This window comes from Kwoniella pini, chromosome 2, assembly GCF_000512605.2.
Source record: "Kwoniella pini CBS 10737 chromosome 2, complete sequence".
In the NCBI taxonomy this organism is placed as follows: Eukaryota; Fungi; Basidiomycota; class Tremellomycetes; order Tremellales; family Cryptococcaceae; genus Kwoniella; species Kwoniella pini.
The window spans coordinates 1884994-1910993 of record NC_091717.1 but is presented as its reverse complement, the minus strand read 5'-3'; the positions used below and the strand labels follow the sequence as shown (position 1 = coordinate 1910993).

Below are 26000 nucleotides of genomic sequence, written 5' to 3'. Positions count from 1 at the left end.
TTGTAATAGAGATAGAAAAAAAACATCCAATCAGATAACTTGTATATCACATGATCGGTAATAAAGAAATAATTCGCCACATAGAAAGATAGCGATTACAAAATTGATAAATCTAGTATCTCCGTCCCTTAATTCTCGTAACAAAAAGGCTTAAGCTCTTTTTCACATTTAATACGGGATAGGAAATTCGTTTATGTGTATTTTGATTATCAATCTTCAAATATTTTTTAGTGGCAAAACAATAAAACCTCGGGTGGGTTCTTTTTTTTAGATTTAGTTATCTATAAAACACGCATGTCAAACTCAAAATTGTTCCACCGCAGTCGAATTTCATTATGGTAAGTAACAAAAGCACAGGTATACAAACGTCATTCGGTCATAAAAAATGAAATCATATGATACGATTTATTTATTTGACTTGATGCACAGAATGATAATTATTTCCTGTCTTTGTTATCTTGTGCATCCCTATTGATTACTTGGCATTTATAATTGTGAATCGCATCGCCTTTGTCTCTAGTAATAATAGTAATCCCCAATAAAATTGATCCACTTGCACTCGGAGAATACGTTGCCGAAATTTATTTATACTTTATCATTTTTCCATCTACAGTTAGAAGAACGCGTTGACGTTGATTCTTCTTGTTGTTGTTACTTTTTGTATGACGGTGGATTCCGGAGGATACATAATTGAATAATCGTTGAACACCGCGCCCGACCGATAAAATTTCCCTGAGGGAATATTTGACAATTATAATTGATTTGATTCAGGGAATTTATTATGATTTTTATCCAAAACAAGCGAAGATAAAATAGTACTTAAAAAGAATACTCTAATCGGGCTGATCTAATCAAATCAATCTCACAATCGCCCATACTAAAACCCCCCCCTTTTAAAAAGGAGGAGTGATAAAAAATAAATAGTAATAATCACATCACATCACATACCATAAAGAAAAAAACACATAACCCCAAATCATCCTCCTATCTAATTTATATCTTTTCCTTATCTCAACTCTTTTCTTTTCTTCTTAATTCAAATTCAAGTTTAATACGATTACAATAATTGTTTATATATACATACATACATATAATCAATCATCTTATTAATATCGATCAATTTATATAATCAATAAATTACACTTCACATATTGGAGGAAACATCAAATAATCAAACTCAAATAGATAAGATTTCTTTCGAAAGAAGCACGTCGCTCCACGTACTTTATAACTTAGATAACAATTCAACTTAAATCATAAATAATAAAAACACTTTATCAATCCTTTCAACTTATAACCGTTGGTCTATCTGTTCATAGAAGGATCCATAATAAGTATCAAAAGATCAATACGTATACATAGATCATCGAAGCCTTATCAATAGTAACAATCGGTGAGTTCTTACTTTTCTCTCCATTGTTTAAGGGTTTTTTTTTCTTTTGATCAAACTACGTAATCATTTTTTGATCAACAAGGCAAAAGTTCCGAAAGTGTTGATATCAACATATGATGAGGATAATGTTTATCGTTGTGTGGATATTAAGGGCGGCAAAAATGCCATTTAGCAAAAGACTGCGATCTTGATTAATCTTTATCATTGTCATCCATTCTTAGTCTATCTTCATCAATGATGCTTCATTTCATCGTATCGTTACTGTTTGCCACCACAAACGATATGTCTAGATTCATTCGCTGACCACCATTTGATTCCTGACTTTTCTTTCATAGAATTAGGATGTCTGGTTCAACACCCGTTTCGCCTGTCCGGCCGAAATCAAATATGCATTCTCCCAATTCCTCGAATAACACAAGGTTATCGCCAACAAATTCGTTTAGCTATAATCGAGCTAGGTTATCGGATACGCGAGGTTCAGATCGTTCAGAGGAAGATAAGAAGTCAGATCGATTAAATGGTGATCATAAAGAAGGTAATAATGAACAAAGATGGGGGTCGAGATTCGCACCTGGATGGAGAGTTGGGTTTGATAGTTCAAATGAAAGAGGTGGAGTGGACGAAGATGCTGTTGCAGATTCACCGTTATCAAGAGGATCTTTATCCGAAAGAAATTCAGGTTCAACTTCTCGCCAGCCTTCAGAAGAAAGGGATGAATTGGAGTCGGAAAATGGAGAAAGAACGAACGAAGGAATCGACTCACCGAATCCCAACGGAGATAAAAGTAAAAGAAAGTTGACGAGAAGTACTGCTAGAAAGATCAAAGAGGAATATGATGATGGACCACCTTCTGCTAAGAAGCGAAAGCGTAAGTCTACAATCACATTCTTTTGCTGACCAAGCCGCTTGCTCATGACATCCTACAATCACAGCTCTCGCTCCTGCACACGCTTCACCTCTTCCCTCGCCACCGCTCACAACCGCGAGAGCTACGCATCCACCAGCAGGTACATGCCCCGGGGATGGGCGATGCAACGGAGCTGGTGGCAAAGCCGGTTGTGAAGGTTGTCCGACTTTCAACAACTCTATTGCATCGGGTTTAGTCAGTGGAGCAAGCTCGGGTGCAAATGAAGGTATAGAAAAACCTGCTCCACGAGTATCGGATCGGCCCGCTCTAGATCGACTGAACCCTTGGGGTTTGGGTTTCATGGGTGGTATAGGTATGGGAGCTAGAACATTATCAACTTCAAGCGAACATCGTGGTTCACCTGCTGGACCTTCAAGCACAATGACCCGAACTGGATCAGAGGGCGGCTCAAGAGCAGAAGGATCGCCCATGTCCGATGATGAAGGCAAAGATGGTGAATACCCCATCAACGGTCTTGCTGCTACGCCTATCGGCATGACTTGCAGGAATTGTGGAACAAGTACTACCCCACTTTGGCGAAGAGACGAAGAAGGTAGACCTCAATGTAATGCTTGTGGTAAGTGAGAAGAGATTGTTTTCGAGTATCAATAGCAATGCTTATCGCGTTGCATCTGTTCTACAGGTTTGTACCATAAATTACATGGTGTTCCTCGTCCAGTGGCAATGAAGAAAAGCATAATCAAACGTCGGAAACGAGTACCAGCTGTTGGTGCTCAACCTGGAAGTCGAGATGGCTCAGCTGGTACAGAAATACCTTCTTCGACACCCACGACTGCCATGCCAAATGTCGTCGCCCCTCCACCTCATGTGGCTCCACCGCCAGAAAACGAAAAATCTCATCCATCTCCTCCTTTCACACATCGAGCTCCTCCTCATTCAGATCACCGCTTTAATAATGCGCTTGATCCTTACGGTTTGGCTCGAAGAGGCCTCGTCAAACCGCAGACCGCCACAATGACATCCGGTGCACCCGGAGAGCGAAAGAAGCCTTGGTGGATCGACGGTGCTAGCAGGGAAAAAGAGAAGGAGGAGAAGGAGCGAGAGGCTAGAGAAGCCAGAGAAGCCAAAGAGCGTGAAGGTGTAAGTTTCCCTTTACATTTCTTTCATGGCTGCGAAGTGTCTTCCGAATAAGCTTTCTTTGTTGTGGTCACCCTTTCATCCTGGTGATTGTCTCTGTCTTGTCCTTCGAGAATCATTGAGTTACGCGATGATCGTTACTTCGCGATACTTGTCGCACGAATGATCTTTGACGCGATCCTTTATCTCTCACCCCTTCCTCAGGGAAGTCATCACCTATTACTCCTTTGACAATTTCCTTTTCGACTCCTTACTCCATCATTTCAACCTTTGTTCTCCAGACGTCACTATGACATCTGGTGGCAAAGGCTTGTTTACAAAAGGTCTATTATGTTTTCCCTTTAGTCCATCCGTGTCCATGGTTTATCTTCAATATCGTGCTTTCCACTTCCACTATGTCGGAGACTATCCCATTACCTGCTAGATATCATTCTGCTTCTCGTCCCTCCTCTGTGCCACCCAAGATACTGGAGCTGACTGAACGATTACCTGCGCATCCCTTTCCTCATACACATACAATTGATCGCCAATCCACCACTACATATCCTCAAATCAATAACACCTTATCAACTCCCTCATCTCGTCGATATTCTGCTCCGCCCATGCCATCTCCGACCTCGACCAACTACGAAAACTACCTATCTTATCCGCCTTCGAATTCACGGCATCGTTCCGCGCAACAGCTTGCTGCTGAAGCACTCCTTGGTATGGCTCCGTCCAATCGGTCGCCCGAGAAACGTCCAACGGAAAAGACTCCTCTTGTTCCCGCTCCCAATGCTCAATCATCTAGCTCGAACAATGCCTCAACCTCCCGAAATAATGCTATGGACGTGGACACTCCTGAAAGCGAAGCGCGAGGCCTCAAGCGAAAAGTCGTTGAAGACGACCCTAGATTGCCTAGCGCGGTGACTTTGGGCTTGCATGGCATCGACCGAGAACGAGAACGGGCGAAAGAAAGCAGATATTCGCATTCACCCCTTGCCGCAGCTGAAGCTAGGCAACCAAATCCACCTGCTAATAATACTAGCCGTTTGGGTCAATCACCCCAATCATCAATTCTCGGCGCCTCCACCGCCAATCGCTACTCTGTATACGGACCTACCACTCGAGATCCTCTCGGTGGCTCGCCGTGGGGACTCAACCCTTCTCGATATTCTGCTCTTGGTCTTCGACGAGATCTGTCTCCATCAGTCTCCACCTCAGCAGCACCCAAGCCTGCCGCCCTCGATCCACCTGCAAGGGCAACGCCAGATGCAGCAAGAGATTCACGGTTCTATCCTGGCTCAGTGACCGGCTATGGTCATTACTCCATGGGTCGAAGAGAATTAACCGAACACCGCGAACAGCTTAGAGAGGGTAAAAGGTGGTTAGAAGCTATGTTATCGAAAACTGAGAAGATGTTACACATGGTCGAGAATAAGATGGCCCTCACCGGCGAGATGGGAGCGGGAGCTGCTGGTTCAGGCGCAGCTGCGGCCAATGCAAGCGCTTCTTCTACGGCTGCGGCTGCCGGACTTAACAAATTCTCAAATGCTCCCGGTGGTGTTACTGGAAGACTTACGGATGACTGGGAATTCGAGGAGCGAGAAAGACTCCGACAGAAAGAGATTCAAAGACTAGAGCGAGAAAGAGAGATGGATCGAGTAGAGCGTGAGAAGAGGGGTTTAGAGCGTGAAAGGGAATTACAGAGAGAAAGAGATCGCGATAGATTATCCGCCACGACTGAAGACAGGGGAAGAAGAGATAAATCAGAGGCTGAACGTAATAGGGATTTGCTATTAGCTTCAAGAAGAGTTACAGCTGTATCTCCCAATCCTGCCTCTTCTCCTGCTTCAAGACCTGGACAAACAAATGGCTCGACCTCGTCTACCAATTCCCAAGCAGCGAATACAGCTGCAGGAAATAACAATTCCGCTTCGGCAAATTCAACTCCAAATAATAGAGAGAAAGAGAGAGAAGGGAAATCAAGTCCTTGGGAAGCTGAGCCTGTTCTAGGCGGTGTGGCTTTACCTAGAAGAGATCAAAGTTCATTATCTCGTGCATTAGGAAGAGGTTTATGGAGTTTTGATGTGAGGGGATAGCATGATTGCCTGATTCAGTAGTATGAGGTCGATATAGGCATGACGGACTTTGCGTGTGATCTATTCAATAATCAATCAGGATGGAAGGCTTATGTAGTGAAAGTATAATTCATGGAGCCGTGGAAGTAGGGAAGATCATCTAGTAATTTCATTTATTATATACGCATTTCTCATATATTTACTTCTAACACATTGTATGAATTATGGTTTGTGTCATGCATAAGTACTGTAATTCTACTATTTGAGTAGGAGTGAAAGCGCTTGCTCGTAAGACTGATGTGTATTTTTGGTTAATCACGAAGCTTGAGATTTTGTTGAAAGGTGAATGTCACCCTGAATTCACCTCCACCGATGAATTGAAATGACAACATCGTTCGTTCGTTCGTTCGTATGTTCAATCATTCATTTACAATTGACTTACAGTAAATGTGATAGTTCTTAATTTACATTGTGTTTCATAATAAATGTATTTCAGTATATTATTATGTCAATAAATCAAATAAGCTCAACTTCTTTCACCGTACCTTCGAATCAAGAAATATCGATTTCTACAAATACAAATATAAATGACAAACAAATAAATCAAAATGAATTTACAAATTCAAATTCAAACTCAATAACAACAACACCTTTAAGATCAATTAAAGGTAAAAATGGATTTGAATATCCAGCAATATGGAATTTTCCACCTTTTTTTACGTGAATTCTTTTTCTTTTTTTTCTTTTCTGGTCTTCAAACTAGAATTTAATACATGTAATATTAAATTAATATTTTGTTTTTTTACTTTTATTTTGAATATAGATTACAACCTAATACTTCAACTTTATTACATCAAATTGAAATTTGGAGAAAATTAATAATTAAATATTCAAAATATCAAAGAATTTTTGAAATTATAATTGATTCTAATGAATTAGAAGAAATTTTTGAAAATAAAAAAATAAAAAGTAAGTAAGAGAAATTAATTAAAAGACACAAAAAAAATGTTGAAACATTCTTTTTTTTCTGAAAAAAAAAAAACAAAGAATAATTTATTGATCTATATTTTTTCTGGAATTAAATTAGGGAAATTATTAAATCCCTCTTTGAAAAGAATATTACAAGAAATGAGTAAAAATGGTATGTTTTAATTTATTATTTTAACTTGATTTCAATATCATTTAAACAACGATTAACGGACTCATATGAAAAAAATAGGTGAAGCAGCTCCTGATCCACCTAAACAAGATAATAGGTATTTAATTTATTGGAAAAAACCTGATGAATGGGCAGATTTAATTTATAATTGGGTAAGTTAGTTTTTTTATTTATTTATTTTCTTACATTTTTATACTTTGTGGAAATTTGGTCAAAGATAAGAAGAATGTAAATTGATTGACTGATCAATTTGTAGATAATTGATAATGGATTAAATTCAAGTATAATGACTTTTTATGAAATTACTGATGGAGATTTATCACATACTACTGGCAAGTTTAATTTATAATTATTACCTAGGAATAGATAAATTGTAAAAAGTCTATCATTTTGTTGATATATATACCCCTTGGTATTTTTCAGAATTTTACGAATTACCTATACCTATACTTCGTAAAGCTCTTGAAAATTTAGTAAAGAGAGGTAAAGCTCAATTATTAGAAGGTAAAGGTGAAATTGGAGAAGGTGTTAGGTTTTTATAGTGTTAACTTGATTATAGTTACCGCTAGATGCTACGAGGGAGTGGATCGATAGTGGATTGTCTTCTTCAACTGAAATCGTTGTATGTAGAGTATTTATTTGTATATCACAGTTTGAAATTGCATTATTGGATGATTTAAACTCAAATGACAAGAGGTTCTAGGTGTATAAATGGATAAAGTCATTCCGAGCCGTTTTAAACAAATCCACCACCACCTCTTTTCTCATCAATCCTCTTGAAACGAACTTTGATTTGACGTTCATTAATTAAACAAACAGTAATTAAGAATAATAAACCAATTATAATTTCAAATCCATATATAGAAGTAAAAATATTTTCTAAAGTAAAATCTGATCCTGGTGATTTAGCTGAAGTAACTAAATAAATAATCAAGTATTTGATCAGTTTTTTCTATTTTTTCTTAAACAAAAAATAATGATTGAATTTTGAATTTTTCAGAAAATGATTTACTTACTTATTGATTGACATCCAATTTGATTAGATGCGAAAATTGAATTTGAACAAAATCCAATTTGATTTTTAAATCCTCCTTCTAGTGTACCATTACTAAATGTTGAAAAATCAATAGATGATGTAATGAATCAGAAATGAAATTAAATTAATTTAAACGAATAAAAAGAGAAAAACTTACAAATATCCACAACATTGAAACTTAGAGTTTTACAAAATTGTATTATCAATTTGACTCTTTTTTGACTTTGTTTTTTCGATTTAAACTCACTTTATCTTGTATTCTTTCTTGTATATTTATTGACTGATTTAACCAAATTTCAAAAAAAGTTGAAATTTGATTTAATGAAAATATCCAAATATAACTTCCAAACTATCAAATAAATAATTATAAATAAATCAACATTCTTTTAAAAAAATCCTTTCTCGGTATTTTTGATTGAAATGAAAGAGAAAAATTAAATAAATAAAAAAAACAAAAACTCACAATTAAAGTTAAAAAAGCAATTATAATTAACCAAATATTTAAAATTTTTAATAAATTTGAATTTTCAATTGAAGAAAATAAAATTGATATAATTGAAAATATTGTACTAAATATATAAGTTGATCCTAAAGTTATACCAACTATATTTTTAAAAAATTATCCAAAATATAAATCAATTCTTGATCTTTTGACAAAAATAAAATATAATCTAAATTTAAATTTAAAAAGAAATAACTCACTAATTTTTAAATTAATTTTTGTTGAAATTAATGATAAGATTAAATAATCAGGTTTTGATAATAAAATACTTAAAGTGATTAATAATATACCCGCTGAAAAAAGACAAAAATTGAGAAATGACCAAATGATTATTAATTTTCTCATTTTTTTTTTACTTAAATGTTTAACCCTCTCTCTTGGTTTTTATTTTTAGTTTTATACTTGTTTGTGAAATTTGCTGAAGAAATCCAGAACAAGTTACTAAAGGAATCAGAGGCAATCCTTCTTTCGAATAATTGTCAAGTCCAGCTCGACTGTTGATTTTGTAATGATCGAAGAACTATATTTGCAATTGAAGCGAGAGTTGAAAAGCGAGATAAGAACCGTACCAGCCGGCTAGACAAAAGAAAGTACAAGAAATAGTAAGTAGATAAGTCAAATACGCATCGGAGCACAATAAGAGACATGTTAGTCGTTATATCTGTGTTGCCATTTCATGTAATATGCTACAAGTCATCCCTTGATTGAGATACGGATACGTTCTCTTGGATCTCGGCCAGACTCGCAAGCAGTCTGCTGGATACCTTAAGAGTCAAGGTGTATTCGATTTCTGGGATACACGGTTTGCGCTGCACTGCGTTACGGTCTTTCACCTTATTCACCTTGACTACCATTCAAATCTGTTTTCTCGGCAACAAGGAGTCTGTTAGTCGAAAGTCAATTTTAATTGGTTTGGTCATCCTGATTAATTTCTTGTTTAATCTCCGCTCTTCATATGGCTGGACATAAGACAGCTTTGATATATAAATGTAGTATACTAGTCAATAACTGGAAAAATTCGACAACTCGTTGGGCTATTCACAACGTGTAGGATCTCAAGTCATAGATATGATGAGAGATACAATTTACGTCTTTCATCTACGGTCATAGAATCCAGAAAACATCGCATCCCGTTTGATCTGCGTAATTAAGCTGGATATCGCTCGGTCAGTACCAAAGTGGGGGACCATTTGGGAATCCCGAGTGCTGTAGTTCTCCATTTCTTTTTATTCTATTTCTATTCTGACGACCTACGATTCAACTGTAACGAGTGGAATGTGAAGTGAACGATTCCAAATGATGTGGCTTTGCAGTATCATACTAGCTACTGACAGCGTCAAGAGAAGCTCGGTGCAACTCTTTACCCCGAATTTCCCCCCGACCTTTCATGATTTTGCCCTGCCATCCAAGCGCCAGATTTACGTTTATTTTAGCCGGACCGGACTAAAAGAGGGGGAACAAGTTAGCTTATGAACAAAAAACAAAACTCATTTTAGGGGCTCTACCAAGGCACTTTCGAAAACCCTGAATTGAATTTGCTTATCTTTGACTTTATTTTAACCAATCATAATGAATTTCTTAATTGCTTTACGCGGAAAGCCGACTAAAATTGGGTTAAATTGATCAAAAGTGTCATGTCCTCGTGGTAATCCTTTAGTTTTTATTGGTTAATGGTTAATAATTCCGCGATCTGCCGAAAGCGCCAGGCAGGCAACATTTATTTACCTACTATTACGGTTATACAGTGAATTTTGGTGCTGCTCCTCTCATACAATTGGGAAGCATAGTAAAGCTTCTTTTTTTTTTTGGTAGATTTAATCGTTTTTAATTGTCGCCATCGTTAGCTTTCTCATCATTATTTTGAGCTTTGTCAAAGGTGAAAATCACAAATCAGTACAAAAAGATCCAATTTCGAGATCGATTTAGGACAAAAGAACGCAAAGGCTCTATCTTTTCTTATCTCTGAGGTAGAAATTCAAAAGAACACTTAAACCCACCCCTTTAACTCTGTGCGTATTGAATCGATCGATCGGCGAAAATATATCTCAAAGCTATGAAACACCACGCTGATCCATCTTGATTTCTTATTCACGTTAACAGCTCCTTTAACTTAGCCGGCGCCGCGATATGTGTGGTGTCGGGTTTATCTGTCACATCAAAGGACATGCAGCGCATAAGATTGTAAGCGATGCGAGAAACATTCTCTGTAATATGACCCATCGAGGGGCCAGTGAGTGACCAATTTCAATCGAACGGATTTGGAGAGAGCTAATTCAATATTACGAATATAGCCGGTGCTGATGCCCGTGATGGTGATGGTGCGGGAGTTATGACTGGAATTCCTCACGATTTTTTCGTTAGAGAATCAGCCCATTCATTCTCTTCTAAACTTCCTGCTCAAGGTACTTATGCCGTTGGAAATGTCTTCTTCTCTAAAGAAGAATTTGCCAGTCAACAAGCTTCTTTCGAAGGAATCGCTCAAACACTCGGTTTGAGAGTTCTCGGTTGGAGAGAAGTACCTACGGATAATTCTATTCTTGGTCCTGCTTCAAAGAGCAAAGAACCTAAGATTTTACAACCTTTTGTTGTTCTTGAGAAACACTATGGTACAGGAGAGGAGAGTCAAGAAGGACCATTCGATGACAGATTATTCGAGAGACAATTATACGTATTGAGAAAGCAAGCTACACACAAAATGTGAGTGGCGTGATCCCATTTTTTGGTTGATTCCCATTATACAGGACTAATTACTCGATCCATAGTGCTCTCAAAACCGGCTTCTACATCTGTTCACTTACTCCCTCCAACATCATTTACAAGGGTCAACTCTCACCTGTCCAAGTCTACAACTATTACCATGATCTTAATCACGCTCTTTACGCATCTCATTTCGCCCTTGTTCACTCTCGATTCTCTACCAATACTTTCCCATCTTGGGATCGAGCTCAGCCTATGAGATGGGCCGCTCACAATGGTGAAATCAACACTGTCAGAGGAAACAAGAATTGGATGAGAGCTAGAGAGGGTAACCTTACATCTGAAAAATTCGGAGATGAGCTTGACTTACTTTACCCTATCGTCGAGGATGGTGGATCTGATTCAGCAGCATTTGATAATGTACTGGAATTATTGGTTGTCAATGGAATTTTGACTCTTCCTGAAGCTGTCATGATGCTTGTACCTGAAGCATGGCAAAACAATGATCTGATGGAACCTGAAAAGAAGGCATTTTACGCTTGGGCAGGATCATTGATGGAGCCTTGGGACGGACCTGCACTCTTCACCTTCTCAGATGGAAGATACTGCGGAGCGAATTTAGATAGAAATGGTCTCAGACCTTGTAGATTCGTTGTCACATCTGATGATATTATGGTTTGTGCCTCCGAAGTTGGTACAATCTCTATCGAACCTGAGAAGATCATTCAAAAGGGAAGATTGAAGCCCGGTAGAATGTTATTGGTCGATACCAAAGAAGGTAGAATCGTAGATGATAAAGAACTCAAGATGACTACTGCTAGAAGACAACCATTTGGTGCATGGGTCGAATCTCAAGTCATGCGATTACCTGAAGTCGTCAGACGAGTTCAACGATTCCAAGACATCTCAGTCAAGATCGATGAAACCCCACTTAGTACCGATCCTAAGTTGTTAGCTTTCGGTTATACGATCGAACAACTCAGTATGCTCATGCTTCCCATGGTTCAAGATGGGCATGAAGCCTTAGGTTCAATGGGTAACGATGCTGCTTTAGCTTGTGTTTCGACTACACCAAGAACAGTATACGATTACTTTAGACAACTTTTCGCTCAAGTAACTAATCCTCCTATCGACCCTATCCGAGAAGCAATCGTCATGTCCCTCGAGACTTTGGTCGGAACTGAAGGTAATATGCTGGAAATCAAACCTACTCAACTACACAAACTTCATCTTAAAACTCCTATTCTCACTATTCAAGAGATGAATGCGTTGAAACACATGAAAACATCTCACTCTGATTGGCCATCCATCACTATTGACATCACCTTCGACAAAGGGGAGGGTCTTCCAGGATACCGAAATGCTCTTAACAGAGTGAGACAAGAGGCTCTAAACGCTGTTAATGCAGGCTTCAGATCAATCATCCTCTCTGATCGAGCTACAGGTTCGGATCGAGTCGCTCTCTCAGCTATTTTAGCTGTTGGAGGAGTACACCATTACCTTGTTCAACAAAAGAAGCGATCTAAGGTCGCAATCATGATCGAGACTGGTGAAGCTAGAGAAGTACACCATATGTGTGTTCTGGTTGGATACGGTGCAGATGCTGTTTGTCCTTGGCTGATCATGGAAATGATCTACAAGGTGTCTTCCGAGGGATTGTAAGTGTTTAATTCTCCAATCAAGCTTGGAAGATCGCTCACCTCGCTCTATAGGGCTAAAGACGGTCAAACCGCCGAGAAACTCGTCGAGAACTACATGAAAGCCATGGCCGAGGGTATGCTCAAGGTACTCTCCAAAATGGGTGTATCCACTCTTGCCTCATACAAGGGTGCTCAACTGTTCGAAATCCTTGGTCTTCACGAAGAAGTAGTTGGGGAATGCTTCATTGGAACTGCTTCCAGAGTACAAGGTGCTACATTTGAGCTCCTCGCTATGGATGCTTTCGAATTCCACGAAAGAGCTTGGCCTTCAAGAGAGACCATTACCGTCCCCGGAATGGTAAGTCGACTTTTACTGGTGCCGATATTGTATCGTGCAGTGTAATTGACGTCATTGACTCTCCCTTCAGCCCGAAAGTGGTGAATACCACTACCGACAAGGATCTGAAATGCGAATCAACGATCCCGTTTCCATCGCTCAACTCCAAGATGCCGTCAGACAGAAGAACCAAAGTGCTTATGATAGCTACTCCAAGAACTCAAGAGAGTCCATCAAACGAGCCACTTTGCGAGGTCTTCTAGAGTTCAACTTTGATAATGGTACCTCCGTACCTATCGAGCAAGTCGAACCATGGAACGAAATCGTTCGAAGATGTGTTACCGGAGCTATGTCATACGGCTCCATCTCCATGGAAGCCCATACTACCCTTGCTGTGGCTATGAATCGACTCGGCGGTAAATCCAATACCGGAGAAGGAGGTGAAGATGCTGAAAGATCGCTACCAATCCCTGGACCTGGAGCCGATGCTGATAGTCAAAACTACACACATGCCATGGAACTCAAACCTGTGTGGGATTCACGACGATCTGCTATCAAACAGGTTGCCTCTGGTCGATTCGGTGTTACCTCCAACTATCTCGCTGATTCTGATGAACTTCAGATCAAGATGGCTCAAGGTGCTAAACCGGGAGAAGGTGGTGAATTGCCAGGTCACAAAGTATCAGCATCAATTGGTAGAACAAGACACTCCACACCCGGTGTCACCCTTGTTTCACCACCCCCTCATCACGATATCTATTCTATTGAAGATTTGAAACAACTTATCTACGATCTTAAAGCTTCCAATCCTCGAGCTAGGATTTCCGTCAAACTTGTATCTGAAGTCGGAGTTGGTATCGTAGCTTCTGGTGTAGCTAAAGCCAAAGCCGATCACATCACCATTTCTGGACACGATGGAGGTACTGGTGCTGCCAAATGGACATCTATCAAATATGCCGGTCTTCCTTGGGAGCTTGGTCTTGCCGAAACTCATCAAACTTTGGTACTCAATAACTTGCGAGGAAGAGTCACCGTTCAAACTGATGGTCAAATCAGAACCGGTAGAGATATCGCCATTGCCACCTTGCTTGGTGCCGAAGAATGGGGTTTCGCCACTACTCCCCTTATCGCTATGGGTTGTATCATGATGAAGGCTTGTCACAAAAACACCTGTCCCGTTGGTATCGCTACCCAAGACCCGGCCCTTCGAGCCAAATTCGCTGGTCAACCCGAACAAGTTATCAACTTCTTTTACTATGTCATTGAAGAATTGCGAGGTATCATGGCCAAGCTCGGTTTCAGAACAATCAACGAAATGGTTGGTCGAGCCGATATGCTGATGGTTGACGAATCTTTGCGAACACCTAAAACCGCTCATCTTGACTTGTCACCTATTCTCAAACCCTCTCACTTGCTTCGAAGCGACGTAGCCACCTACAAAGTCCGAGCTCAAGATCACAAACTTTACGTCCGACTTGATAACAAGTTTATCGATGAAGCTGAGCCTGCACTTCAAAAGGGTCTTCCAGTCACTATCGATTGCGATGTAGTCAACACTGATCGAGCTTTGGGTACAACCCTTTCTTATCACGTTTCTAAGCGATACGGAGAAGCCGGTCTTCCAAGAGATACCATTCACATCAACATGAAAGGTTCTGCCGGTCAATCTCTTGGTGCTTTCCTTGCTCCAGGTATTACCATCGAAATTGAAGGTGACGCCAATGATTACGTTGGAAAAGGTTTATCAGGCGGTCGATTGATTGTCTACCCACCAAAGACATCGCCATTCAAAGCTGAAGAGAACATCATTATTGGTAATGTCTGTTTCTTCGGTGCTACATCAGGTCAAGGTTTCATCCGAGGTATCGCTGCTGAGCGATTCGCTGTCCGAAACTCCGGTGCCACTCTGGTAGTAGAAGGAACTGGTGATCACGGTTGTGAATACATGACTGGTGGTCGAGTTGTTGTTCTTGGTCTTACCGGTCGAAACTTTGCTGCCGGTATGTCTGGTGGTATTGCTTACGTCCTCGACATGGCCCATTCGTTTGCTCCAAAAGTAAACAACGGTACTGTTGAACTGGGACCTGTTTCCGACCCTCAAGAAGTCGCCGAGCTTAGAAGCTTGATTGAAGACCACAGACACTTTACTGGATCCGAAATTGCCGACCGTGTCCTGAAGAACTTCCACCATTTCCTCCCTATGTTCGTACGAGTCATGCCTCTCGATTACAAGCGTGTACTGGATGAAGAAGCTGCTCGAGCTGCCGAAGAAAAGAAGAGACAATCAGTCATCGACCTCATTCCGTCCACCACTGCTTCTCAAGTCGATCTTGTTGCTACTGGATTCGATCCTATCCTTCCTCGAGACGCCAACGCACTCACCGTATCTACATCTCAACTCGTCTCTCCAACAGCTTCACCCAAACCTAAACCCGCCGAACCTTCTATCGTAGATGTCGAAGACGCCATGATGGATGATTCAACATCTAAGGAAAAGCTCGCCAAAGTCGACAAAACTCGAGGATTCATGAAGTACAAAAGACTTAATGAAGCTTATCGACCACCTCGAAAGAGAGTAAAGGACTGGAAAGAAATCTCTACTCGACTCAATAAAGGGGAACTCAAATACCAATCTGCAAGATGTATGGATTGTGGTATTCCCTTCTGTCAATCCGATACAGGTTGTCCAATTGCAAACGTTATACCTAAGTGGAATACAATGGTGTTCGAAGGAAGATGGCAAGATGCTTTGAACCGATTATTGAAAACCAACAATTTCCCAGAATTTACAGGTAGAGTTTGTCCTGCTCCTTGTGAATCTGCTTGTGTATTAGGTATAAATGAACAACCAGTAGGAATCAAGAGTATTGAATGTGCAATCATCGATAAAGGTTTCGAAATGGGTTGGATGGTTCCAAATCCACCTCAACATCGAACTGGTAAAAAAGTAGCTATCATTGGATCTGGTCCTGCTGGTTTAGCTGCTGCAGATCAACTCAACAGAGCTGGACATACAGTAACAGTATACGAAAGGCAAGATAGAATAGGAGGTTTATTGATGTATGGTATCCCTAACATGAAGTTGGATAAAGCTATCGTACAAAGAAGAGTAGATTTGATGGCTGCTGAAGGTGTCAATTTCGTTACCAATGCCAATGTTGGAATGGATCCCAAATTCGACCCACTCGACCTCAAAGCTGCTCACGACGCTCTTATTCTCGCTGTCGGTGCTACCGCTGCCAGAGATATCAACCTCCCAGGAAGAGACGCTGACGGTATACATCAAGCTATGTCTTACCTCCCTCCAGCAACAAAGGCTCTTCAAACATGGACTGGTAACCCTACTCAAGCTCTCGGGGAGGATACTCCTGGCTACATTAACGCTAAAGGCTTAGACGTTGTAGTCATCGGTGGTGGTGATACAGGAAACGATTGTCTTGGTACTGCCATCCGACAGGGAGCTAAGAGCGTTACCAACTTCGAGCTCTTGCCTGAACCACCCAAAACTAGGGGTAAGTCTTAGTACGACTCGTTACGATTTTGACTTGTATGCTCATTTCCATAATGATATAGCGCCCGATAACCCTTGGCCTTTGTTCTCTCGAGTCAAGAAACAAGACTACGCCCACTCTGAAACATTGGCTATCTGGTCAAAAGATCCACGAGAATACTGTATTTCATCATTGAAATTCAATAAAGATGAAGACGGGAAATTGACAGGAATTGACACCGTTAAAGTCGAATGGACTGTAAGTAGCACTTTCGCTTGTTGGATGCTCGCCCTCATGAATCTCGTGCTGATCTACATTTGTATTCTAGAATAACAGCGGTAAATGGAGCATGGAGAAGGTGCCCGGATCTGAAAAGGTGAGTTGACATCGTCTCGCTGCCAAAGGCAGACTCAGCAGCTAATGAACGGCTGTTCTCTTAGACTTACCCTGCCCAACTTTGTCTGCTTTCCATGGGTTTCCTAGGCCCACAAAAGGAAATCATGCTTTCTCTCGGAGTCGAATTAGACGCTCGAGGAAACGCCAAGACACCAAATGGATCTTACGCTACTAGTGTACCAGGTGTTTACGCTTCAGGAGATTGTAGACGAGGTCAATCTTTGATTGTTTGGGGTATAAGAGAAGGACGACAAGTAGCTGAGGAGGTTGATCGATTATTGATGACCGGTACTCACTTACCAGTTCAAGGTGGTATGGAGCGAAGACAATGGATCGCACCACCTATCGTTAATAAGATCGCTCAGGAAATCGTTGATGCCTCGAGCAGAGCTACGAGCGAATTTGAAGTTTCCTCACAAGGTGTAGACGTGGAAAATATCAGTGTAGCTGCATCCGCTTAAAAGTTTTTAAAGGAGCAAGCGGAGTTTGTTTGAAAAGAAAATGAGCAACTGCTCAATATGTGTTTGGTGTTTAAGGTTTTTGGCATTGGTATATGGTTATTATATAGGTTGTCTTGCTTTTGTTAGGTATTGATATGTAATATAGATGCATTTGTGTTCATTTCAATTCAGATAAGCAGCGGGCAGTCAGATCTTCGCTTCTGCCCAAATATATAGGGCCTCTAAGCCACCCCTTCCGTCCAGTGAACCTGATTTTTATACAGTGAGATGTCGCACTCCATCTGGCACAGGTATTTTATTGAGTTTATCCTCATCGGCTCTAGCCCATACTTGAGCTACTACTTCGGCTACACTCAACAATCTTTGTTCGTCATATCTATCTCTTCTGCATCAGCTGAAGCTTCAGACAACACGAATCAATTGACTAACCTTGGTCCCACAAGTGTCAATCCTATTGGCATCCCATTATCTCCTGCAAAGCCGGGAATATGTACACAAGGAACATGTAAACTAGTCCACATTGCACAAAATTTAGGTGATCCAGTCCAACCTAATCCTAAAGGTGCTTCTGATTCTACAGATGGAGTAATTATTGCATCATATTGACTTGCAATTTCATCAATAATAGGACGAAGTGAAGCTACTTTATCATATGCTTCTGTAATTTTCTTTTTAGATATCTCTTCTGAATTATCATATATTTCATTATGAATAAAACTTGATAATAATTGATTTTGATTTTGAAATTCATTTTGAAATGATACTTTTCCTTCTGATTTATTAATTATCCAAGCTAAACCACCACTTATTCCTTCAAATTCTTTTGGAAGTTTCAATTCAATTATTTCTGCTCCTGATTCTTTTAATAAAATTGAAGATTTTTCCCAAGTTTTAGATAATTCAAAAGAAGGTTTTACCCATTGATCAGTTTTTATATATGCGAATTTACAATTTGATAAAGGTTTTTTCTGCAAAATAGAAATTGAATTTGGAATATTTGAAGGAATATCAAAAATTGATAAAAATAATTTAAGATCTTCTATTGAACGTGCGAATAAACCAACTGTATCTAAAGTAGGTGCATAAGGTTTTAAACCCCAAGTAGAAATTGCACCCCATCTAATTATTGTTTATTAATTAGCTTCATTCACGGAATTACCAAAGGATAAAAAATGATTTATTCACGTAGGTTTTATACCGAAAATACCATTAAAACTAGCTGGTCTAATAGTACTTCCACCTGTCTGCGTTCCAAATGCTAATGAGCATTGAAAATCCCGTACTGCGGCTCCTGAACCTGAAGATGAACCTCCAGGAGTACGTGTAATATCGTAAGGATTACCACATCCTTTAGGACCTATACTTGAACATGCAAATTCGGTTGTATGCTATAAAAGAAGTGAGAGAAGAGCTTTAGAATTGTGATAGAAGAAGTACCGATTGAATAATGATTGTTCATACCGAACTCACTGTTTTACCGAAAATTAAAGCTCCGGCTGCTCTGCAAATTGCTACACATGCTGCATCTACACCAGGATGACTATCTTTGTATATAGGTGATCCGTGCTGAGTGGGCATATCTAATACATTTGTCAAGCCCATGTGATTGAGCTCTATATCAAACACTTACCTTGTGTGTCTGTACGAATTGTCAGCCCAATTCCACTTGCAAAAAGGTTCAACTCACTCATCATATCCTTCACAGCTAGCACAGTACCATGTAAAGGTCCTCTTTTCTCCTTTGGAATACTATCAAGTCTTCTAGCTTCACTTAAAACCCTCTCACGATCCATATATACCCATGCTCCTATTGTAGTTTGTCGCTCATCGTATCGCTTGATATGATCTAACGCGATTTGTTCAACGGTCAAATCACCTTGAGATACAAGTTTGATGGTCTCAGTAGCAGTGAGGAAATTGGAAGGGATTGTCATACTGTGTCAAGTTTGCAGTCTATAAGTGGAAAAGCATAAGTCATGTGCATACAAGTATAATTGCTTTTGCTCCTGTTTAGTTCGACTCGAGATAAGGGAGATGGTCTTTGTTACTTGGTCTTCTTCGCGCTCATGTTCCGGACGACCTCCACCGTACGGATTTAGCCGACCTTTCAGAATATTTAGCAAGCTACATACAGATCTGTAAAAGATGCAATGCATGTAATGAACTGTCATCGTAAATGGTTCGTATGGTTGATTCAAGCTACCTGTATCTTCTTAGCGGCATCAGCCCATGGTCCTCCAGCAGCAACGAGACGGTCCCTAGCTTCTTGAGCCCATCCTTCTACGGTTTTTGTAGCTTTCCATTGTCTACCTTTAGGCGATGAAGTAACACTGGAGACGATCTGTTCAGGCGACAAGCCTGGAGCTTGTGAGGCTAAATTCAAACGCAGGAGTGCAAGAGTAGGTGATACAGGTTGAGTAGGAGCAAGCTGAGGAGGGGGAAGAGCGGACGAAACAAGGGATTGATGAAGTTTTATCAATGTTGGCTGATCGAGATCCGGTAGACCGTCTGCAATGCATTTATACATCAGCATAATGGATAATTGCAAGAGAAGTTCGATGAATGACGATTAACGGGGGAGAGCAGAGATCCTGCAATTATTTATACTCACATTGGGTTCTATTCGAAACCAATTCTGAAGCCAATTGCGGTTTACCAAGATTGACCAATCGACCTATTCATACATAATAAATTAGCCACAGCTCGTGAATACTCCTATTAATGTAGCAGAACGCTAATTTGACACGACGTATACTCACCAACGATCTCCCTGGCGGTGGCTTTGCTCACTGTGAGACCACCAACTTTCCAAGCGCGAACTATTTTTTTCAGCTCCTCTGCCTCTTCAGCTTCACTACAAGCTACAACTTGTCTTAAAGCTTGTAGAGATACTTTATCTTTTTTCTTTTCTTTTGAAGATAATTTAGAGTGTTTGAGGATGGTAAATATATTTGATTGTCTTATAGCGGATTTGTCAAGAGTATAATTAGATGTACTTGAAGGTGTTGATGAGAAAAGATCTTCATCCTCTTCTTCTACTTCTTCAGATGCTTGTGCTGCTACGTGACTTGGTTGAGCTTTTCGTAGTGCTATGATGTTGTATCAGCCTATACCAAATTGCGTTGCAGCGCTGAAATGTGTACATACCAATTGAGGAGTTATGCAAGCTCCTCGCTCCAGTTCGCGGTACAGCCGATACGGAGCGAAGAGAGTGTATGGAAGAACGCAAAGACATTGTTGGGGACGATTCAAGGGGTTTAAACGTGTATAGAAAGTGTACTAATTATCAATATGCATGTCACAACATAAGAACGGTTCGTGAATTATAGATGAGTGAACTTCGCATCTATCGATATTTCGGAAAAAAGACGAAAGCATCTAGGACTTTACGAGATTGCCACGTGGTAATATATAGTGAAATCAGAAAATTGGGTTGGCTTGTGGCAAGAGTATGTAGTAAAGTCGAGAGCTTCGGACGCTGAGTACCGTAGACACACAATGCTGTACGGCTTCATCGTAGGTCCGATACACATGGGGTGTTCAGAGAGACCCAAAACCACATCTGAACCCTATGACCCTCTTTGAGCTGCTTCATGATCGGACAACTCTGAAATACGACATGACTCGTCTGGAAATCATCCCGTATATCATTCAAAAAGATGTAAGGGCAAACAATGTGCTTCCGATTCAAGGCTCGTTTTGATCAAGTAGTATATGCATATAGATGAATGAATGGCTATACTGGGTCCTAGGTGAGTTTGTGGAAAGGAGCAGCATGAGTGTAGCGTTAAACTTCCTAAGCTCTAACCGATTTGTAAGCTTGTTCACCCGCTTGGATTGTACATCATAAGGTGGTGCATGAACAACTAGCAGGATCTTCATCATTGTAAGAGAGTGCCAAGAACTTCAATACTTGACCATTGACAGAAAAGTCTTTGGTAAGGTATACTTCATACCCCAGTCTCTCATAGATTTTCCGCTTCGGATCTGTCAGCTTGAACACGAAACGAGAAAGGGTGGGATGCCATTGCACTCACCGAATGTTGGTCAGCAACAACAAATACTGCTTTTTTTTGTTGGCTCGAGTAATCATTGAGCTTGGAAACAAGTGACTTGGCGTATCCCCTACATCGATCAGATTTTGCGGTCGCGAGGGAGTTCAACACGATTGCCTTGGGAAATTTTCTCTTGCCTAGATAGCGCTGAGCTGCAACTTCGTCCCATGGGCCAAGCTATCAATAGTGGTTAGAAAGATTCATATGACACAATAGATTGATGTCTCTATAAATAGTAACGCATGCTCACCTCATTATCTGTAAATTTCTTTATTTCTTCAGAAGCAGTCGCGGCCATTTGCATTCCATACTCTGCTGCTTCGCTTCTGAGAAGATAATAAGTATCAATTCTGCACTTGAGCCGATGAATATATGGGATTCAACACTTACATGTATTCGGCTGAGGATATCAGGTCAGTGAAAGTCATCAAACTTCTGACCTTTCCTTCTAAAATAGCTGCCCATACATTTAATCCAGATGCCACTTTCTTTCCATCCGACTTTGGGTCGAAAGCGCTGCTGAGCTGGCACAGGACATAGGATCTCCACGATTCCTCATTGTCACCCACTATATATTTGGTCAAGAAATCTGAAGCAATTTGGTACAACGTCAAGGTGTAAGACGAATGTCATAAGAGTTGTCAACGACACGGAACAGGTGTAAGTGACTTACCTTCTTTGCCAGTTCTGTCAACCAAAGTATATATTTGGCTCTTTAAATCACCTGAAAGACTCACGACATCTCAGTATAGCCAGATTCAATACTGCATAACACGGCGCACAGTCGATACCTTGCCGCGACAAAATGTGGTCCTGTTCATTTGACTTACCTGAGGGAGTGTGAATAGAGACGATATCGAAAACCTGTCCATACCGATTGGTATTACGGGCCACAAGAGAGCAGCCCAAGTCTTCATAAGTATCAGAATTGGTTTGGGACATGGTATCAAGGTGACAATGTGAGAGAGACGCTGATTCGACTAGTTAATATGGTGAGGGATGGACAGCGAAAAGATGCGTCTGACCAATCAAAGACAGTACATATATTAACAACATATCTGCCTTAGGACCCCTGTCTGAGTACACGACTCTGTGCAGAGACTAGTAATACATAGCTTAAAGAAGCTTTCCACCACCCCAACGACAATGGACGTATTATCGCTCATTCGTACGAGGAGAAAGGATCGAAGTGAGCTAAGTGTTTGAGTGCCACGATAGCGAAGAGATCTCGAAGACGATGTGTACGATGTCATATGCTTCTGAAGGATTATCTTCTAAGACATTGTTAACATAGAAAATTCGTTGGTCAAGGTCAAAATGTCTTTGACATCCATAAGATCATCGTTCAAACTTGATATTTTACATTATGTCGGCTCTGCCCGAAAGCGATCTGAAATTTCGCTTCTCACAAGCCGGGGCCACGTCGCTACTCTATATATTAGACTTGAAAAAATAGTCTAAATAACGCCAAAAAATCAATTGAGGTATAACTTCGGTAGATTCCGGATGTTTTGGTCTATATCAAATATCCCAAATATAAAATCAAAGCGAAAGAAAAGAATGTTGTTCGTCGGTCCGTTAATGCCGTATGGAGAAACGGTTCAATTATTATATTAAATTTTGCTAAATAAGAGAAGAATATAACAGGTAATATGATATACCCGTATAGCAAAATTCGGCGTCGTACGCTTTTATCACTTCATATATTGTGTATATATCATCTGCTTGTCCGTACATAAAATGATAAAATGCGCAGTCCAGTCCAATAAAGAAGCATAGTAAAGCAAGCAAGCAAAATAGACAATTCAGAACTTTGAACAGCTTGACATGAGAACTTGGTATTATTTCGTGTACAGGAGATAATTCGGGGCCCTCTTAATTGATATAATCCTCTTTATGACCCGTCTATTTCTATTTTACCCTGAATACTCTCTTTTTCAGCTTCATTCTCTTCCGAATAAAATAACATGCATCGGTATCTACCTTTTTACGTCTATTTCTCATTCCTAACCTATCGTATCCTTGACTTTACTATATATAAATAATAATCAAAGTGAATATCGATGAAACAAAGGGGTTTTGAGTCAAACTTCATATCCTACTAAGACAAAATCGCAAATCCCGCTTCATTTTTTTCTCATTCTCAACTATTGTCTCAGATCTCGATTCATCCGGTGATTCACTTCAACTTCAAGTCCAGTCTTCGTATACTCTAAAAGAGACATTGGAAAGTCGCCTATACACCTCAGCTCAAAACGATCGATCCGCCTATCATCATCTTAGCAATTAGTTATTCGTCGTAGTGAGCTTTGGAAAGAAGGGGAGGAATTAGAATAGATTTTTGTGTATAAATAAACAGTTCCATGACAATTCGATCGTCATATGCCGAAATAAGAAATTGACGGCAACTGTTAGGACCACTTCACACAATTACAACGAGACACATGTTAGTTATCATTTCTTTATCATTTTTCCTACATCCTATTCACCTGTTACTTGCTTCTCATATAGCACAATACATAGTTATTCATGTCCTGACGAGCTTATTCCCCTCTTACAGTGTATAGTTCCCTATCCTTCCAGTCTAACAATATCACTAAATATCATTATGTCGAATCCAACATCAGCCCCAACGGTGGATATACATCCTACTCCAACATCCATAGAACCTTCTCACCCTCTAGATCCAGCTGTTCAACAAGCGCCAATTCAGTCAACCGAAGTGGAGAGTCTACATAGTAATCCAACTATACTACCTACACCAAAGGTAAGCTAATTTCCCCCTTTCCATGAATCCCCACAATCGCTCTTCATATTTCTATATTTGTATTGGAAAAGCCAAGTGAGTCAATATTAACCTATTAGATTCTCTAGGTTCATGTGAAAGTGCTTCTTATATCTGGACAAAGTAAAGTCTTATCATTCGAGCCTGAAATAACAGTGGGACGTACGAAAGAACTGATTTGGAGTTCTTGGCCATCCGGTTAGTTAATACAAGTTAGATCGGCGATCTATGATTTTGCTAACGTTTATAAATGCTAGATTGGACTGATCCTGCTCAACCACCATCTCCAAGTTACCTCAGAATCTTACATGCAGGTAGGATATTACAGGACGATTCGACTTTATCATGTGAGTCGGCTTTTTCTTGAATTGGATTCGTCCGCTTTTCTACCTTTTTAAGACCATTCCTCCGATCTATCTCTATACTGACAAATTCTGTTTATTTATTAGCAACTAATTTACCTATATCCGATTCACCTTCTTTACCCACTGTAGTACATATCTCAGTTAGATCATTCTCTATCAGAGCGGAAGATGGTACGTTCCCGACTAAAAGATAAACCTTCTTTCGCCAATACTGATTTAGCGCTTTCCGTCTATTTAGACCCGAAGAAACCTCACGGACTCGGTCGAACGACAAGTGTTTCAAGATCGCATCGTGGTGAAGATGATGTTGGTGGATGTAAGTGCATTATCATGTGATGACGCCCAAGCTTCCAATACCTCGGTCCCAAAATACCACAACGATCGCCTAACATCAACAAATTCAATTCCAATGTCTTTTATCGCTTGATGGGTATTTTTATTTGCTCAACTCAACGATACCCTCTGCGCCTCCATCATGCGCAACACATTATGCTAAACACGCTTTCATGACTTGCAACCGGGACGATGTAAATTAGATATACAAATTTCTTTTTCTTTATTGCAACCTCAACTTTGTAACCTGTTGACACATTCGCGTAGTCATTTTTTTGTAGATTGCTTTGTACATATGACTGAGTCTTCTTCTTTACCTTCGCTTATGGTTTTTATTCTGTTTTCTAATTCATTTTTCCATCTTTTCAAGCTTTCCCCCTCAAATACGAGTGTTGTGATGATGTCATTTGCATCAGGAGGAAATGATACAACAAATTGGCATAAACCTTTTATATTCGAATTTTTCTATATTACTGTATGTACTTTATTCAAATAAATAGAATGAAAATGAAAATGAGAATGAATGAACAATTATGATAAGATTGCAAAAACAATTAACTCATCTTATCTCATCTCGCCACCACCTTCTTTTTCCCATTCTTCTGGAGTCTTTAAACGTAAACTTAAAGCATGTAATCCTTTATTATCAAATTCATCTTTTAATAAAGCATTTATCATTCTATGTCTTGCAATTGAAGTTTTACCTTTAAATTCAGGTGATACAAGATGAATTGCAAAGTCTGTGTAAATGAGTTAGTATTGAAGATAAATTTGAAAATTGGAGGTTATTGGTTATTCAAAAGATAAGGGAAATATATCTTATGTAAAATTGAATTCTATGAAAAACATAATAAACATACGAGTTTCACCATTACCACCTCCTGAAGCTCTCATAGCTGAATGATGAGAATGTTTTGAAGAATCATTATATATTCTAAGTAAAATAGGTTGAAAAGATTCTATTATCTAAAATAAATTGAAACAATAATTAGCTTTTTGTTTTTTTTTAAAAAAAAAGAATTACTGTTTAAAAAAAAATTGAGAATATTGATTGTTATTAATATTTAAAACATACTTTTTGTTGAATTGAAGTTTCAACTGGACCTGGTATTCGAGTTGCTTGTCTACCTATCTCTGAATTTGAAGACATATTTCGGATTGGATATAATTTAGTTCGTATTGATAATGCAGAACGAGTTGACGTCAAGGAAGAAAAAATAGATTTCATTTGGATTTGAATGAATTCAAAATTCTCCAACGTGTAATTGCTTCGATAATTCTCACT

The 26000-nt window shown here is 39.6% G+C and overlaps 10 protein-coding genes and 1 non-coding gene across 11 annotated transcripts; 6 read left to right on the top strand and 5 right to left on the bottom strand.

The window, feature by feature from the left end:
* Positions 1 to 1735: 1735 nt before the first annotated feature.
* I206_102050 (uncharacterized protein) lies at positions 1736 to 3452 on the top strand (the record flags this gene model as incomplete). The annotated part of the gene is made up of 3 exons (XM_019158555.2): positions 1736 to 2261; positions 2326 to 2877; positions 2944 to 3452. The coding sequence occupies 3 exons, from the start codon at positions 1736 to 1738 to the stop codon at positions 3450 to 3452; spliced, it is 1587 nt and encodes a 528-aa protein (XP_019008301.2).
* A 341-nt stretch (positions 3453 to 3793) lies between these two features.
* I206_102049 (uncharacterized protein) lies at positions 3794 to 5479 on the top strand (the record flags this gene model as incomplete). The annotated part of the gene is made up of 1 exon (XM_019158556.1): positions 3794 to 5479. One exon carries the CDS (start codon positions 3794 to 3796, stop codon positions 5477 to 5479), a length of 1686 nt encoding a protein of 561 aa, XP_019008302.1.
* A 484-nt stretch (positions 5480 to 5963) lies between these two features.
* Positions 5964 to 7159, top strand: I206_102048 (uncharacterized protein; the record flags this gene model as incomplete). The annotated part of the gene is made up of 6 exons (XM_070202497.1): positions 5964 to 6178; positions 6282 to 6427; positions 6546 to 6599; positions 6678 to 6769; positions 6874 to 6949; positions 7041 to 7159. The coding sequence occupies 6 exons, from the start codon at positions 5964 to 5966 to the stop codon at positions 7157 to 7159; spliced, it is 702 nt and encodes a 233-aa protein (XP_070058598.1).
* Positions 7160 to 7353: 194 nt separating this feature from the next.
* I206_102047 (uncharacterized protein) lies at positions 7354 to 8500 on the bottom strand (the record flags this gene model as incomplete). The annotated part of the gene is made up of 6 exons (XM_019158558.1): positions 7354 to 7535; positions 7634 to 7725; positions 7811 to 7830; positions 7901 to 8002; positions 8117 to 8256; positions 8356 to 8500. The coding sequence occupies 6 exons, from the start codon at positions 8498 to 8500 to the stop codon at positions 7354 to 7356; spliced, it is 681 nt and encodes a 226-aa protein (XP_019008304.1).
* Positions 8501 to 9254: 754 nt separating this feature from the next.
* I206_102046 lies at positions 9255 to 9369 on the top strand. The gene has a single exon (XR_002021941.2). It is a non-coding gene; the product is annotated as a 5S ribosomal RNA (ribosomal RNA).
* A 913-nt stretch (positions 9370 to 10282) lies between these two features.
* I206_102045 (uncharacterized protein) lies at positions 10283 to 17177 on the top strand (the record flags this gene model as incomplete). Its single annotated transcript, XM_019158559.1, has 8 exons — positions 10283 to 10385; positions 10447 to 10852; positions 10918 to 12510; positions 12565 to 12850; positions 12921 to 16341; positions 16403 to 16578; positions 16649 to 16696; positions 16761 to 17177. The coding sequence occupies 8 exons, from the start codon at positions 10283 to 10285 to the stop codon at positions 17175 to 17177; spliced, it is 6450 nt and encodes a 2149-aa protein (XP_019008305.1).
* Positions 17178 to 17432: 255 nt separating this feature from the next.
* Positions 17433 to 19111, bottom strand: I206_102044 (uncharacterized protein; the record flags this gene model as incomplete). Its single annotated transcript, XM_070202496.1, has 6 exons — positions 17433 to 17553; positions 17607 to 18296; positions 18363 to 18565; positions 18648 to 18757; positions 18808 to 18816; positions 18865 to 19111. The coding sequence occupies 6 exons, from the start codon at positions 19109 to 19111 to the stop codon at positions 17433 to 17435; spliced, it is 1380 nt and encodes a 459-aa protein (XP_070058597.1).
* Positions 19112 to 19371: 260 nt separating this feature from the next.
* I206_102043 (uncharacterized protein) lies at positions 19372 to 20412 on the bottom strand (the record flags this gene model as incomplete). The annotated part of the gene is made up of 4 exons (XM_019158561.1): positions 19372 to 19685; positions 19789 to 19851; positions 19937 to 20266; positions 20325 to 20412. 4 exons carry the CDS (start codon positions 20410 to 20412, stop codon positions 19372 to 19374), a joined length of 795 nt encoding a protein of 264 aa, XP_019008307.1.
* Positions 20413 to 21142: 730 nt separating this feature from the next.
* Positions 21143 to 22174, bottom strand: I206_102042 (uncharacterized protein; the record flags this gene model as incomplete). The annotated part of the gene is made up of 5 exons (XM_070202495.1): positions 21143 to 21409; positions 21483 to 21558; positions 21623 to 21821; positions 21906 to 21956; positions 22063 to 22174. 5 exons carry the CDS (start codon positions 22172 to 22174, stop codon positions 21143 to 21145), a joined length of 705 nt encoding a protein of 234 aa, XP_070058596.1.
* A 1666-nt stretch (positions 22175 to 23840) lies between these two features.
* I206_102041 (uncharacterized protein) lies at positions 23841 to 24718 on the top strand (the record flags this gene model as incomplete). Its single annotated transcript, XM_019158563.2, has 5 exons — positions 23841 to 23999; positions 24107 to 24215; positions 24275 to 24364; positions 24467 to 24553; positions 24621 to 24718. The coding sequence occupies 5 exons, from the start codon at positions 23841 to 23843 to the stop codon at positions 24716 to 24718; spliced, it is 543 nt and encodes a 180-aa protein (XP_019008309.2).
* A 561-nt stretch (positions 24719 to 25279) lies between these two features.
* I206_102040 (uncharacterized protein) lies at positions 25280 to 25865 on the bottom strand (the record flags this gene model as incomplete). The annotated part of the gene is made up of 3 exons (XM_019158564.1): positions 25280 to 25455; positions 25576 to 25681; positions 25791 to 25865. 3 exons carry the CDS (start codon positions 25863 to 25865, stop codon positions 25280 to 25282), a joined length of 357 nt encoding a protein of 118 aa, XP_019008310.1.
* Positions 25866 to 26000: the final 135 nt, after the last annotated feature.